Source organism: Camelus bactrianus, chromosome 17 (assembly GCF_048773025.1).
Source record: "Camelus bactrianus isolate YW-2024 breed Bactrian camel chromosome 17, ASM4877302v1, whole genome shotgun sequence".
Classification (NCBI taxonomy): Eukaryota; Metazoa; Chordata; class Mammalia; order Artiodactyla; family Camelidae; genus Camelus; species Camelus bactrianus.
This window is the reverse complement of record NC_133555.1, coordinates 23,147,760-23,163,366: the sequence shown is the minus strand read 5'-3', so window position 1 is coordinate 23,163,366 and position 15,607 is coordinate 23,147,760. Positions and strand designations below refer to the sequence as shown.

General features: G+C 41.4%; 1 protein-coding gene across 1 annotated transcript in view; it reads left to right on the top strand.

Moving 5' to 3' along the window:
* Positions 1-15,607, top strand: part of SYNPR (synaptoporin) — a 273,201-nt gene that overhangs the window by 162,694 nt on the left and 94,900 nt on the right. The window contains exon 3 of the mRNA XM_074344557.1: positions 7,189-7,313. Coding sequence (XP_074200658.1) covers positions 7,189-7,313 — 125 coding nt within the window. The remainder of the gene's footprint in view (positions 1-7,188; positions 7,314-15,607) is intronic.

Sequence of the window (15,607 nt, the reverse complement as noted above, 5' to 3'; positions counted from 1 at the left end):
TAATAAAAGCAAAATGTGTTTATATGTGTTCATGTGCGTAGAGCATTTACAACAGAGCACAGGGAGAGCACTCAGTAAATGCTAACAAAATCTTATTACTGTAAACACATGTGGATGAGCTTTTGGGTAAGACCTTCCAGGCCATAAAATAGGAAAGTTAGACTTACTCCCTAGCTAAATCTGTATGACCACCAGCCCCAGTGAACCAACGTCCAAGCACTCCAGAAAAACCGATCTTTTTCTGCTTTGCTTGCTTAATTTGCTATATTTGCTTAATATAAGATGAAAAGCCAAAGGTAGTTTCTTTATAGCCATTAAGCACTGACATTAACAGGATTGGTCTTTGGACCCTTCAACGCTAATTCACTCCATTTTCGTGTTTCAAGGGCACCTTGAAGGGCACCTGTTTCAGATCATTATGCCATTCTTAATATAGGAATATGAAGCTTCACACACACACACACACACACACACACTATTGTCAAGAAGTATGATCACACATGTTAAGTGCTGGGCACAACACCTAGCCCATAGTAGGCACTTAGTAATAGCAACAACAGACAAGACAATTCCTTCTAACCTTTACATGTACAAGTAATTCCATGCTTAGGACTCTTGCCCCGGAGAGCTGCACATGTGCGTACGGAACTCCACATGAATTGAGAAGGATCTGCACGTAAATACGGACTCCATGCCCCAGTAACTCTCTCAGTGATGCAGGCAGATACAGAGGGTGTCCCTGTTGTACAGGTGAGGAAAGGGCTGTGTCCTCGCCACACCACAGGGCTTCATGCCCCAGGACTCCATTCTCTCTTCTGGAAGAAGTCTTACCCCAAAGGCACTACCGCGACACGGCACAAACGGCTGTGACACCCAGCACTGTATGAGGAAGCCAAGATGTAAGCGTTGAACAAGTAAAAGCATGTCCTTATTCCTACCGGGACGAAGAGCTGACAGAATGAGAGCATTTGGTCGTGAGCAGATCCATGCCACTGGGATAAAGGTCTGGTCCCTCCAGCCCTCGTGCTCTGTGAGTGTCACCCCGAGACTGCACAGTGGGCTGGAGGAGCCTCTCAGCGCCTCAAGTCTTGTTGGTGATACAGCCTAGCAAGAAAAGCAAGCAAAGCAGAAAAAGATCGGTTTTTCTGGAGTGCTTGGACGTTCACTGGGGCTGGTGGTCATACAGATTTAGCAAGGGAGTAAGTCTAACTTTCCTATTTTATGGCCTGGAAGGTCTTACCCAAAAGCTCATCCACATGTGTTTACAGTAATAAGATTTTGTTAGCATTTACTGAGTGCTCTCCCTGTGCTCTGTTGTAAATGCTCTACGCACATGAACACATATAAACACATTTTGCTTTTATTACCTCTGTTAGAGCTTTTGGTCAAGTTGTTTCCATTTTAAAATCCTGATTTTAAAAACCAGTAACTTGGTGGATTCTGGGTCAAGAGGGCAGAGCAGGAAGAGCCTGAGCTCACCTCCTCCCGCAGACTCACAAAAACTACACCCACATATAGAGCAACTGTCTCTGACAATGACCTCAAGGCTGGCAGAGCAGATTTTCTGAACTACAACTATAAGGAAAAGGCCACGTGGAGATGGGCAGAGGAGTAGAGATGTGGTCTAGTCAGAGCCTGCACCCTGGTGCCCTGACCACAGCGGGAGGGATGGCACAGCCGTGGCGGTTTCCCCTGAGGAGCGAGGGGTCCAAGCCCCACTCTGCGCTCCCCACCCTGGGGGACCTGCACCTGGAAGATGAGCCCCAATAATGTCTAGCTTTGAGAGCCAGTGGGGCTTACGTCCAGGAGAGCCGGAGGGCTGTGGGAACTGAGACTCTTTGAAGAGCACACGCACACACTCACTCCAAGTCCCAGTGCAGAGGCAGTGGCTTAAAAAGCGCCTGTGTCAGAGGAGAAGGAATTTCATTGACTAAACGTAGGGCATGTGATGGAGGGACAGAGATCTGGTGGAACTTTCTCCAGGGGCAGAGCGCTGGCAGGTGCTATCTTTTTAAACTTTCCTTCCACCTCGTGGGCCTGTCACTGGTGTGTACTATTTCTGTCACTCTCCATCAATTTAACCAACACCGTGTGTACCAACCCAGTGTTTCCCGGGGGACCCACCCTTCCCAACCCCCTGTTCCCACTGACTCCTCAAAAGCAGCTGCTGCTGCATTCCACCCGGCAAGCATCCCCAGCTGGCACTGGTGCCCCTCCACAGGGGCTCCTGCTCTGGTTCCGGCCCCACACACCAGCACACCCACAGCAGTCTCAGTCAGGCTCAAAGCCAGGCACGCCAGGGGCCAGCCTTGCACATCAGCACACCTGCAGCCATTGTGACCTGACCTCTCAGACAGGTAGGCTGGGGACCAGCCCACCCGCCGGTGCACCCCCAGTACTTATGGCCCAACTGTGATGGAGAGGCACATGCAGCTCACACAGGGGATACCCCTGCAGCACCTCGCTCTGGTGACCAGGTGGATTGTGCCACTGGACCCACAGGACACTTTTTCCATAAGGACACTCTTTCAAGACTGGGAACTGTGGATGATATACCTAATATACAGAAACCGAGAGTTAGGCAAAATGAGGCGACAAAGGACTACCTTCTGATTGAAAGGATAACACAGAACTTCAGAAAAAGAACTAAATGAAATGGAGATAAACAATCTATCAGATAAAGAGCTCAGAGTAATAGAGAGATGCTCACTCAACTCAGGTGAAGAATGAATGGACTCAGTGAGAACTTCAACAAAGAGGCAGAAAATATTAAAAAGAACCAATCAGAACTGAAGAAGACAATAAATGAGAAATACACTAGAGGGAATTAACAGCAGATTAGAAGATGCAGAAAAATGAATCAGTGATCTGGAAGACAGGGTAGTGGAAAACACCCTATTGGAAGAGAAAAAAGAAAAAAAGAACTTTCAAGAAATGAGGATAGTTTAAGGGACTTCTGTGACAACATCAAGCTTACTAACATTTGCATTATAAGGGTCCCAGAAGAAGAAAGTGACAAGGGAACAAAAAAACTGTTCGAAAAACTAATGGCTGAAAACTTTTCTAAGCTGGTGAAGGAAGCAGACATCCAAGTCCAGGAAGCACAGAGAGTCCAAAACTAGATGAACCCAAAGAGACCCACTCCAACACACTATAGTTAAAATGTCAAAAGTTAAAGAGAGAATCTCAAAAGCAGCAAGAAAAAAATAACAAGTTATGTACAAAGGAACTCCCATAAGACCATCAGCTGATTTTTTCAGCAGGAACTTTACAGGTCAGAAGGAACTGGCACAATACATTTAAAGCACTGAAGGAAAAAAAAAAACAAAAAACTTCTACTAAGAATACTCTACCCAACAAGGTTATTCAGAATTGAAGGAGAGGTTAAAAGTTTATAGAAAGCAAAAGTTATTAAAAAAAAAAAAAAAAGCAAAATCTGGAAGAGTTCATCACCACTAAACTGACCTTACAAGAAATGTGCTTCTTTAAAAGATTTCTTTAAATAGAAAAGAAAAGCCATAGCTAGAAACAAGAAAGTTATGAAAGAAAAAAAATCTCCCTGGTAAAGGCAAATATACAGTAAAGGTGGTGGATGAAACACCTGTAAAGCTGGCAGGAAGGTTAAAAGACAAAAGTAGTAAAATTATCTATATCTAACATAATTAAATGATACACAAAGTAAAAATGTATAAAATATGACATCAAAAAACGTAAAATGAGGTTGAGGAGAGTAAATAGGTAGTGCTTTTAAAAGGCACTCAAACTTTGTTTGGTGCAGCCATCATGGAAAATAGTATGGAGAGTCCTCAAAAAACTGAAAATCAACTTACCATATGATCCAGCAGTCCCACTCCTGGGTATATATCCAGAGGGAACTCTAATGCGAAAAGATACACGTACCCCATTGTTCATAGGAGCACTATATACAATAGCCGAGACATGGAACCAACCTAAATGTCCGTCGACAGAAAACTGGATAAAGAAGTTGTGGTACATTTATACATTGGAGTACTACTCTGCCATAAAAAAGAATAAAATAATGCCATTTGCAGCAACATGGATGGACCTAGAGATCGTCATTCTGCATGAAGTAAGCCAGAAAGAGAAAGAAAAATATTATATGATATCACTCATGGAATCTAAAAGGGAAAAAAAAAGGACACTATGAACTCATCTACAAAACAGAAACAGACTTGCAGACTTAGTAAACAATCTATGGTTATTGGAGAAAGGGGGTGGGAGAGAATAAACTGGGGAGTTTGAAATTTTAAAATGTTAGCCACTATATATAAAAATAGATTTTTAAAAAGTTTCTTTTGTACAGCACAAGAACTGTGTTCAATATCTTGTAATAATATTTAATGGAAAAAATATGAAAATGAATATATGTATGTATATGCATGACTGGGACATTGTGCTGCACACCAGAGGTTGACACATTGTAATTGACTGTACTTCAATTTAAAAAAATACAAGGTCGTATAATGTACTTACATCCATTTTATGTAAATCACTACTTAATCTTGAATGTTTTTAGCTAATAAATTTGTACATAATAAAAAGAAGTAAGCAACAAAAAAATCAATAAAATAAAATAAAATAAAATGCACTCAAACTTAAGTGACCATCGACTTAAAAGAGACTGCTATGTACATGGATTGTTAGACCTCATGGTAACCAAAAACCTATGACAGATCAAAAAGTAAAGAAAAAAATAATACAAACGTAACACTAAAGAAAGTCATCAAATCACAAGGGAAGACAAGAGAAGAAGAAAATGGAGAGGAACCATGAAAGTATACCAGAAAACAAATAACACAATGACAGTAAGTACATACCTGTCAAGAATTGCCTTAAATGTAAATGGGTAAATACTCCAGTCAAAAGGCACAGGATGGCTGAATGGATTTTGAAGCAACACCCTTAGATGTGCTGCCTATAAGAGACTCACTTCAGAGCTAAAAACACACAGAAATTGAAGGAATGGAAAAAGATATTCTATGCAAACGGAAAAAAGGAATAAAGCTAGGGGATCAACACTTAAACTTCAAAGCAAAAATGATAAAAAGAGACAAAGAAGAGCATTATATAATAATAAAAAAGATCAATCCAACAGGAGGCTGTAACACTTCTAAATATCTTTTCACCCAACATAGGAGCACTAAATTTATAAAGCAAAAATTAGCAGACATAAAAGGAGATATTGACAGTAATACAGTAATAATACAAGACTTTAACACTTTTATCAATGGATAGATCATCCGACAGGAAAATCAGTAAGGAAACATTGGTTTTAAAGGACTCGTTTTCCCAGATTGACTTAATATATATGTACAGACTATTTCAACCGAGCAGAATACACATTTTTCTCAAGTGCATTTAGAACATTCTCCAAGATAGATGATATGTTAGAACACAAAATGAATCCCAGTAAATGTAAGACTGAAATCCTATGAAGCATCTTTTCCAACCACTACAGTGTAAAACTAGAGTCTCGATTACAAGATGAAAACTGGAAAAATTGCAAACACTTAGAGGCTAAACAACATGCTACCAAACAAGCTTCTTCTGACCAGTGGGTTACTAAAGAAATCAAAGAGGAAATCAAAAAATACCTGGAGACAAGAGAAAATGGAAAGGCAATATTCCAAAATCTACAGGACTCAGCAAAGGGCAGATCTAACAAGGAAGCTTATAGCAATACAAGCCTACCTCAGGACCTCAGGGAACAAGAAAAACCTCAATCTAACATCAAGAAAAAAAGAGAAAGAGCCCAAATAAAATCAGAAAAGAAAGAGAAGTTACAACCAACACCACAGAAATACAAAGGATCATCAAGAGATTGCTAGGAACAATTATATGTCAACAAATTAGACAGCCTAGAATAAATGGATGAATTCTTAGAAACACTGTCTTCCAAGATGAATCAGGAAGAAACAGAAAATCTGAAGAGACCAATCACTAGTAATGAAATTGAATCAGTAATCGAAAAATTCCAACACACAGAAGTCCAGGGCCAGACCGTTTCACAGGTGAATTAAGCAACTTCCCAAGGTCATGTTCCAGAGCTCACGTACTTAACCCTTCCACAATAAGTCCTCTCACATGCAAAGTGAGCTGGTGTCCCTCATAAAAATTATAATTTACATTATAATTAATCATTATAATCAATCAATTAATTATAATCAATTTATTTAATTAATTTAATTATAATTTAAATTTTATGACCAAATAAGTTTAAGAAATACTTTTAGCACTTTGCCCAAGCTACTGCAAGAAGCTGAAGTCCAAACTTAAAATAAAATAAATGGGAGTATACAGCATGGGTGTTTAGTACACTTCATTGACTTTCTTTGTAAATGAGCAGGAAATTCTTTTGAATTTAGCCAAACTAAGTGGACAAAGCCTTGCATTTATTTACTTCCCACCTTAGGCCATGCTTACCCTCCCGGATGTACCTTCTTTCTTGAAGACTTCTCTTGCGTTCTTTCTCCTAATTTTCAGTACCTAATTCCCACCGATGCAGTTTCTACACCAGGATAGACTATGACACTAACCAGTTGAACCTTTTAATAGTTGACTTAGAAAAAGCAACAAGCACAGAGATGTAACCACCGAGGTGGGGGTTAAGGCTGACATGTGCTGAGATCTTGTGCTCTGAAATCGCACTTCTTAGATACTCACCTCCTCTTCCTCCACCCATCAACTCTAAAATTCTCTGACTGTGCAATTTAAAGAATCTGTATTATTACAAAAGACAAAACATATTTATTGCAGAAAATACAGATAAACAAAAAGAAGCAAGCAAGGAGACATTCCAGATTCTTCCCACCTGGAGATGCCCGTCATGAACCCCATGGTACGGAGCTTTCCAGAGCCTTTAGTGTGATATATGTCTCTACCTTCTGATTCATGACAGCTCTTTGGTCTCAAACACAGATTTGTGTCCTTGTCTTCCATTTTTCTGTAAGCAACATTACCCCAGCTTGCCAGACAATTATTTCAGACCCCACCTCCCCATTCCTCCCATCACCTTGGCCTTCATTCTAGCCTGAACCAGTTATGATGCTGCACTTCAGAAGAACCATAGCCTGTCTCGACCTCGACACTGAGCTCCTGCTGGTAGACCTCATTAGATTAGCACCATTCTGATAGCCGCCTTCTCTTGTGTTTCTCTGTTCTCCACAGCTTTTTGCCATCTTTGCATTTGCAACATGCGGTGGCTATTCCGGAGGCCTGCGGCTGAGTGTGGACTGCGTCAACAAGACGGAAAGTAACCTGAGCATTGACATAGCATTTGCCTACCCGTTCAGGTAGGTGGTGGTGGTCCGAGCTCGCTGACTCACGGGGAGGGAGGGTTCTTTCTTCCTTCTGTGGTTTCTCAGCAATGGGGTCTCCGGGACTTCTGGGTGAAAAGAGAGGGTTCTTCCTGAGTCCACAAAATGCCCAAACCACTGAAATGCCCACTCAACACCTTACCCTGGGAAAAGTTATTCCGTGAGAGTTGTACCTTCACACCGGACTTAACCTCCTCTCTCCTCCAAAAAATTCTACAAATGGCCCAGTATTGGGGGCTATCAATATGGAGACCTCAGTTTTACAATTCCTTCCTCCCCCTTCACGTTCCGAATCATAAGCTCTCCCAAGTGCTGTCTAGAATTGTGTGTCACCTCTAATTTCATATTGACTTTGCAGTCCTATCTGATAATGTGTTTAATGATACTGATGTCATATTATTTCCATGTGCCAGACACTGTGCTTGGTTATTTACCTGTCTAATCTCATAAAGTCATCACAATGACCCTTTGAGGGGAGTACAAGTACCACCGCCGTTTTGAAATGAGGAAACCGAGCACAAATCCATTTGCCCACAGTCCCTTGGCCAGTAAGTGGCAGAGGCAGTGTTTGAGCCCACCCAGTTTGAGCCAAGAGCTCACGTCACTACTCCTGTACTTAAATTGCTTGAGATAACTCTTTCAACCTCTTTATAAATTCACTAGGAAAGATAAGACCTGTCTATAAAATGATGACTAAAATCTTGTGATTCTGATCTGTGGATCCAAAGTGGATTAATTGAATTCAATTTTTAAATAATTTGTTTCTGTGAAACTACCAAATGCTTGGTACCAAATAACTGGTGTGAGTTTTGAAGACAACTTTCAACATAATATTTTGGCATCTTATTAATACAGACTCTCTTGTGTGCACTTCAGTTTAGCAAACATTTACGAAATATTCACTTTGTGCCAGACACAGTGCTGGCTCTGGAGTTCCAGGGGAAAAGTAGAAATTAGCCCTTAAAAACTTTCCTTAGACAGGCAAGTGCATTGTTGTCTGAAATCTTTCCCACGGAGCCCTAGATATTTGATGTTTCTGAAAAGAAAGGAAGGGATAGAGAAAAGGAGGGAGGGAGGGAGGGAAGGAGGAAGCGAGGGAGAATTTTTAAATTATATGATCAAATAAGTTTAAGAAATACTTCTTAGCACTTTGACCTTCTAATACACATTTTGAATTACTGAGAAGAACACAATGCTTCTCCCAGTATATTTGACCACATAAAGTCTTTCTCACTGAACATCTTGGAAGATTTGTATGTCACGGAACACATCCTTAATATTACTGATTTAGTGAGCTGTTCCTAGTCCAAAACAAAAGCGCCTCAGATCATAGGCAATGAATCATGCAGACTTTTATATCAATGTATTAAATGGTTTTTAAGAGTAGTACACTGATAGAAGTTGCAAATACCTCTCTGTTCAAGTAGATACTCTCCTAATTAGCTAGTAAGAGTCCAAAGCTGATGAATATTAAGCATGGAATCCCTGATGATTTAGCAAAAAGAGCTTCCTAAACTGGTGGAAATGGGAGTGAGGATGCTTGACATGTCTGAAAGTTCTGGAGGAATTCCTTGGCTCTGGTGTGGCATAGCCAAGCCAATGCATGCTTAATCATCAGTATAGGGGACGTCGGGTAGGACAGGAGAATTGCCACTGGCTGGGCCACAGGTGCAGGATGCTTAATAACATTATTCATCAAGTTATAAGGTCTGCATTGCTTTCTACAAGGATTTCCCTCCAAGAGATATGGAAGAAGCAAATGACTTGACGATCAGCCCATTAACATCTGAAGAGCAACAGGTCACTAAACATTGAAGACAGGTCTCTCTGTCTGTCAAACTGGAAGAGTAGTCAAGAATCCTGTGTAGATGGTTACAGCGTGTGGGTTGGAGTGGGGTTGGAGAGCAGGGTGATATTTTATTCCATGCAGTCCTTAGCTAAGTGTACAATTCGAAAAGACCCTTTCAGCAAACGTTTTCCAGCCTTGGGCTTCTTCATTTTCTTCCCAAGACGTATTACTGGCCCAATTCAAAAGCAACTGGAGAAACTGGATAAAAATGTTCATTGACATCTGTAAGTATAGTGGCCTGCTCATTTGACAGACTTTTACTTGGGTTCTGAAGCAAAAATTATGAACCATTAGATTTTTTTTTTTAGTAGAACTTTTCTTCCAAACATTGTCTTGCTCAGAAGCTCTGTATATCTAACAGATATGAGTCATTGAGAAACTCGAACAAGAGGAGGAAAGGGACACGAAGCATCCATCTGGTCTTCCCCAGCCCTCTCTCTGCCACACACATTGCTCACCCTCTGCTACACCCCCTCCTAATATCTCCTCAGAACCTTAGGTCTCCCAGAAGCAATTTAAAAACCACCGTTCTAGTAAAAAGAAGGCTTTTGCCACTCTGTGTACCACATCTATACAACATTTACTATCCATTGTTAAGAAATCAAGATTAGCTTATCTCCTCCCACAGAATGTCTTGCATTTTTGTCCCATTGATGTCCATCTAGGAGATACACATTCCATCCCAAAGAGGCTCAGTTTTAGAGTTGCAATTTCAATTGTGCTTTTGGATACTTTAAAGTGTTGTGCCAGTATCTTCTTGGTGAAGATTTCAATAGTAGGTGACCTGATCTAGGATTTACGCAGATTATTCTGAAGTCATTTGTTTCAGAAGAAGTTGGGTTCACAAGATGTTGGTGATGGTAAATCATTAAAAAGTTATTTTCTTCTAAAACTTTCCAAACCGATGTCAATGATTTCATCATAATCTTAGAAATAAAATGAGAGCATCCAGTGGCAGCTTCTAACAGTTTCGTTTATTGCAAACACAGGGAAGACAATAAACTCTCATGCCAAGTCATCGGAACAAAAACAGTGAGTCTGTACATGACAGATCAAAGGAAGCTGCTTAACTTCCTTATCAGATTATCAAATGTGAGGTATCAACTTACAAAATGCTAGTAATTAGCAAAATATCTGCTTCTAACAAATATGTCAAAATTATAAGCTCCTTCACACCACCACCTATACGTACTTCTGAGGCACACTTCTATCATAAGAAATTTACATTCAGCAATATATCTTTTTACTATGAGAATAAAACACTTATCACCTGATCTGCCTTTTGATTCGTGATTAAAAATGAACAAGTGGTATTTAACTAGTTTTCTCATCTACTGTAATGTGCTGATTTGGTAGAAACTTACTTGATAAGTTGGGAGGGGGTTGGGTTAAATATTTTTGGCACCTCCTTTATACACAAGCGCGTGAAATGGAGTTTCTTATTTTAAGGAATTTAAGGTATTTGGAGGAAGCGTATATGAGGAATGCCAACTCACACTTTCCATTTCTACATGGTGCCTGTAGAGGTAGAGGTGGTCAGGGTGGAAAGTTCACCACACAGAAAATCAAATCCAAACTTTTGGATTTCATATATTCTATAATACAATCTACTAGTTTGAATAAAAACTGAAGAAAGCAGTGTTCAGGCTGTTAGAAGCATGATGAGTAAAGCGAAAAATTATGATTCTCACGTAAAGTGATAACATTGGAAAGGTGACTGGAGGCAAGATTTTAGGAGACCTTGAACTCCCAAGTGATTCAATAGGGAGAAGGAGTTGAAAATGACAGAGAGAGAAGGTAAATTTGGATGTCACGTTTGAGGTGTTCTCTGTCAGGAAGTTTCATACTTAGACCCCCTGTAAGAAGAGAGAGGGGAAGGCTGGAAATGGACCCCTGAGAGTCATATTCCTGCAGTGAGAAGTAAGTCCTGGATGAAGAGAGATCATCAAGGGAGAGGGAAAAATGGGCCCAGGGGGCTAAGCTTCCACAGAAGAAGGAGAGGAGGGACGGAAGGTGACCGCCAAGAGCCATATGGAAAAGACTTGGGACCACCAAGCAAGTGTAGGCTTCACGGGAGGCAGGATCACATCAGGCGTGGGTGGCACCACTGTGCACATCTCAGAAGTAAAGGAGTGGAAACCTGAGAAGAGGCCAGTGGATGTAATGAACGGTGGTCATTAAGAAATTTCACGAGATATCTCAGTAGGAAAGAAACCATGCCAGGCTGTTGGAGAGTGGGAGATAGAATTTGGTATGTTTTCCCTCAGACAAGTAAAATGCAAGATTCTGAGGCTCTCACCGTTTCCCCTTAGGCCTGCAGGAGATGGTGAGGGTGTGCAGAAAGCGAGCAAGTGTGTTCATGACCTTCCTACAGAGAAGGTTTTCTCATCTCTTGCTTCTTGAAAGTAATCAGCTCATTGGATGACATGGTGATAAACTTGCCACCTTGGCTAGACAGTAATAAAAGTTTCCACAATAAAGGCGTAAAAATCTTCCATCATTTGACAACAACTGAATACAGAGACTAACAGCAGATTCATAATGAAAAATAAATGAAGTTCTTTGTTCTGTGACTTCCATGTCTTGTGGTGCCCGCCAGGATTTTTTTTTTTAAATTACATTTTCTGTCCATGTCAAGGATTCTTACAGACATGTTAGTAATCCCTGCTTTAGATAATTAACAAAATTGTCCTTGATTAATTTAACCTAAAGAAATAGCCAGAGATAGAAAGAAGTGTGTGTAAAGGTATTTATTGTTGAATTATTCTGAGTACTTCAAAATGAGAAGCAACTCATATGTCCAAAAATAGGGAACCGGTGAAATAAAAGGTAAGAGGCAACCATTAAAACGCATTTTCTCAAATAACATTTAAAGACATGTGAAACGCTCCCAGCATTCTATTAGGTGGCAAAGCAGAATACAATACTATACACATGTGCTGTGATTCCAATTTTGTTTTATTTTATCCTAGCTGGCTGTAACACATACTCCCATTGCCCATATGCCTCACAGTTCACACCTGCACTTGTTAATGCAGGTCCCAATGGCTGTTAAAGGGCTTTCTCTAGCCACAGGAGCTTGTTTTGTCAGTATGCAGGGCAGGCCAGAAATGCTGGGACTTAACGTCTCCTGGAGCAGCCCTCATCCAATGACAGATGTGAATTGGAGGATAAATATCCCGGCTTCCTCACCTCTCATGGGGTATACCACTAAGGCATGGCCCATACCATTCCTCAGAAGGAGCCAGCAGGATAGCTCTGCCCACAATGGAAACCTGGTCATGAACACACCTTTTATTACCTCCTTCCCCTTTCCTGTCTCACTTCTCCACTATCCTATTTGTGTTTCCAGAGATGAGCCCTCTGGAAACAACTTGCACTCAGATCTTGATCTCAGGGTCTGCTCCTGGGTAATCCAACCTAAGACACTACCATAGTTTTAAGTGGATGGATGAATGGGTGGGTGAGTAGGTGGGTGGATGAATGGACGGATGGATGGATGGATAGGTAGGTAGGTAGGTAGGTAGGTAGGTGGAGATAAAGACAGATCCCTATTTCCTCTCACTCTAAATCATATTGTACAATGTGGCTTGTATGAAAACCAGCCTGGTTGGAAATCAGTACCTTCAGTTCAGAACATCTCCCTTAGTGCTCTTCGGTTTGGGCTCCATCTGTGAAGCCACAATTGGTTTCCTCTGTCCATGGTATCTTAGCACATGCAGTAGGTGTTTTCCAATTGACAGTCATAGTACCATGGACTTCAGCCTTAGTATCTGAAAATAGATGATTGCTTAGATTTGGGAAGTGATCCATGAGGCCTCCAAAATGAGTTTTGTCTAAGACATAGTTTATGCTTTGTCAGTCTACCCCCAAAATACTTTCTGCAAATTTAGTGATTAAGCACATGGCTTTTCTCTTGGAATACCCAAACAGCAAAAACTGAGTCATATTTATAGAGGTCATGTCATGATTACTACATCAAAATGTTCCTTTATTTCTAGGTGGTAAGATTCTGAGTGCATCAGATATTCTTTGTACTCTTGTCCACATTTTCCAGATTTTCTTCAAAGGCTTCAAAGCCTTTATGACTTTTCACACTGTACATCTACTGAAGCAACCAGGTCATGTGGCTTGAACTCTAGAGATGGATTGCCCAGGTTCAAATCCCTGCTCTGGAACTTACTAGCTGTGTTTTGTTGAGAATATTGCTTTCCATCTCTGTTCCTTATTTGTAAAACAGAGACAGTGTTACCTGTGTCATAGTAGTGTTGTATTAAATGAGTCATGTATAGGAAATGCTTCAAATGAGGTCTGGCGTTCAGTACGTTCTCTTTTAGTGTATTACTTCTACTTTCATTACCAGGAAAATGTAAGTAAAAATAGAGAGCTGACAAAGATAATTATCCTATTTAATTAGCAAAATTACCCTCAAGACAACAAAATGACCCCTTTAAGATATATTTTACTTGAAATGGGAGCTTCCCCAACCCTCTCTCTCCTGATATGCAAATATGGAAATATACATACATATCCAACTGTCTCACGTTTATTAACTTGCTTTTAATTCTTTGACGCTTATTTGGGTTGCCCTGGAAGTTATGATGATCAGGCCTGCGGTTTTTTGTTTTTTTTTTTTCTCATTAAAGTAATGGGAGAATGAGAGTCTCCCAAAGTAGAGGACAGAAAAGGCTCAGTGGCACAAGCATGATCTTCCCGGGTTGTCTGGCATGAGTGGGATGGGAGAATGGGGCTGCGAGTCTGACCCCTGTGATCCGCGAAACAGAATTTGACAATGGGTCCTGTATATTGAGGGCGAGGCGAGCGGGGCTGCTTGGCTGTGCGCCGTCTGCTTAAGCACCGTTCTCTTCAGGACTCTAGCCACTTGCTATGATTCGCCCACTTCTGTTTGGAATGCGGGGACGGGTGGAGGTGGATGCCAGGAAGGCTGTGGAGTTTGGGCCATTATCCGGTAATGCTCGTTCTGTCATGGGGGGAAGCCCCTTCCTCCCAAGATCCTTACCCTAGAGCAATGGTGATAAACTTGTTTTTTTTTTAAATCATAAGGGCCAATCTGGGGGAAATAAAAATGTTAAGGGCTGCAGTTTTTTTTATACCTTATGGAAAAATAAGTGCAGGAAATGCTGCATTTGCAATTATATTTGAACGTGTTTTTATTGTTTCTCATTGCCAGAGGGTTGCACTCTTTTTTGGCTAAAATTTCAGAAACTTCATAACTTTAGTATCTCATTTTAATGTTGTGCCTCAAGATAAATTTTGTATGTGATGAGACCTGGTGGTTTTCTGGGGCCGAGAGCTGGAGAGATTGGAAGACGGTGTAGCCCAAGGAATGATGGTGGATCTCTGGCCAAACCCCTGGCTTCAAATCTGAGCTCTGCCACCCAGCACATGGGCAAGTTAAAATCTCCCTGAGCCTAGCATTTGGGTAGCATTTGGTCAGTACAGGGATCAATCTTAAGCTTCTTGTTCCTGACACTGGCTGTGGGTACCCCTTGTGGGTGGGTGGGTGGGAGCATTAATTTTCCAACACTGCATGAGGGTGCCATCCAGGACAGCCAGAACCCAAGTAGGCATCAGCTGACTTAACTCAAACGGAAACTTCCATGATTCCATTGAGGCATGTTTGTGAATACATTTCTGAAAGCAGTAAGAAGTACATGAAGTGGGTAATCATTCCACTTCCTGAAATATGATTTGAAACAAGTCATTGCCTGCATCAGTCAGGATCCAGTCAAGAAAAGAGATCTCATGCCAAGTGATTCAATTTCTAAAAGTTAACATAGGGAACTAGGCGGGCAGGGCTTGGACGATCAGACCAAGAGGAAATGGTGGGACTCACCACCACCCCTAAGGCTAGAGCGACGGGTGGCAATGTTAGACCCTTGAGCCAAGTCCAGCCAGCCTGCAACCTGCTTTGGTATAGTTCATGAGCTAAGAGTGGTTTTTGCACTTTTTAATGATTGCATTTTAAACGTTATAGTTCCATAAGTACCTACAAAACATCCTTGGCGTTGCCTGTCGTCCCCTAAAGCCTTGAGTTTTTACCGTCTATCCCTTTAAAAAGAAAAGTTTACTGACCCCTGGACAAGAGGCATATGGGAAGGAGGTGGTCTTCTCTGAGCACAGGATGGGGTGCCCGCGTGGCAGAAGCCAGGACCATGGAGAGAGCTGCCCAGAGGAGCACAAACCAAGGCAGAGATGCAGCCACTGCTGGACGTGTTACCCAAAGCAGCAAGAGAAAGAGGCGGAGAGCTACTCCGTCTTCTCCGGTGCTCCTGCCCTCCAGTCTCCCACAGAGCTTCCCATTGGCTCGACCTAACTGGAAACCAGTGAGGAAGGAAATCAGGCCCCTGAGATGCAGAGCAGAACAGGAGAGGAGCAGGTCTTGGAACTGAGAACAAAC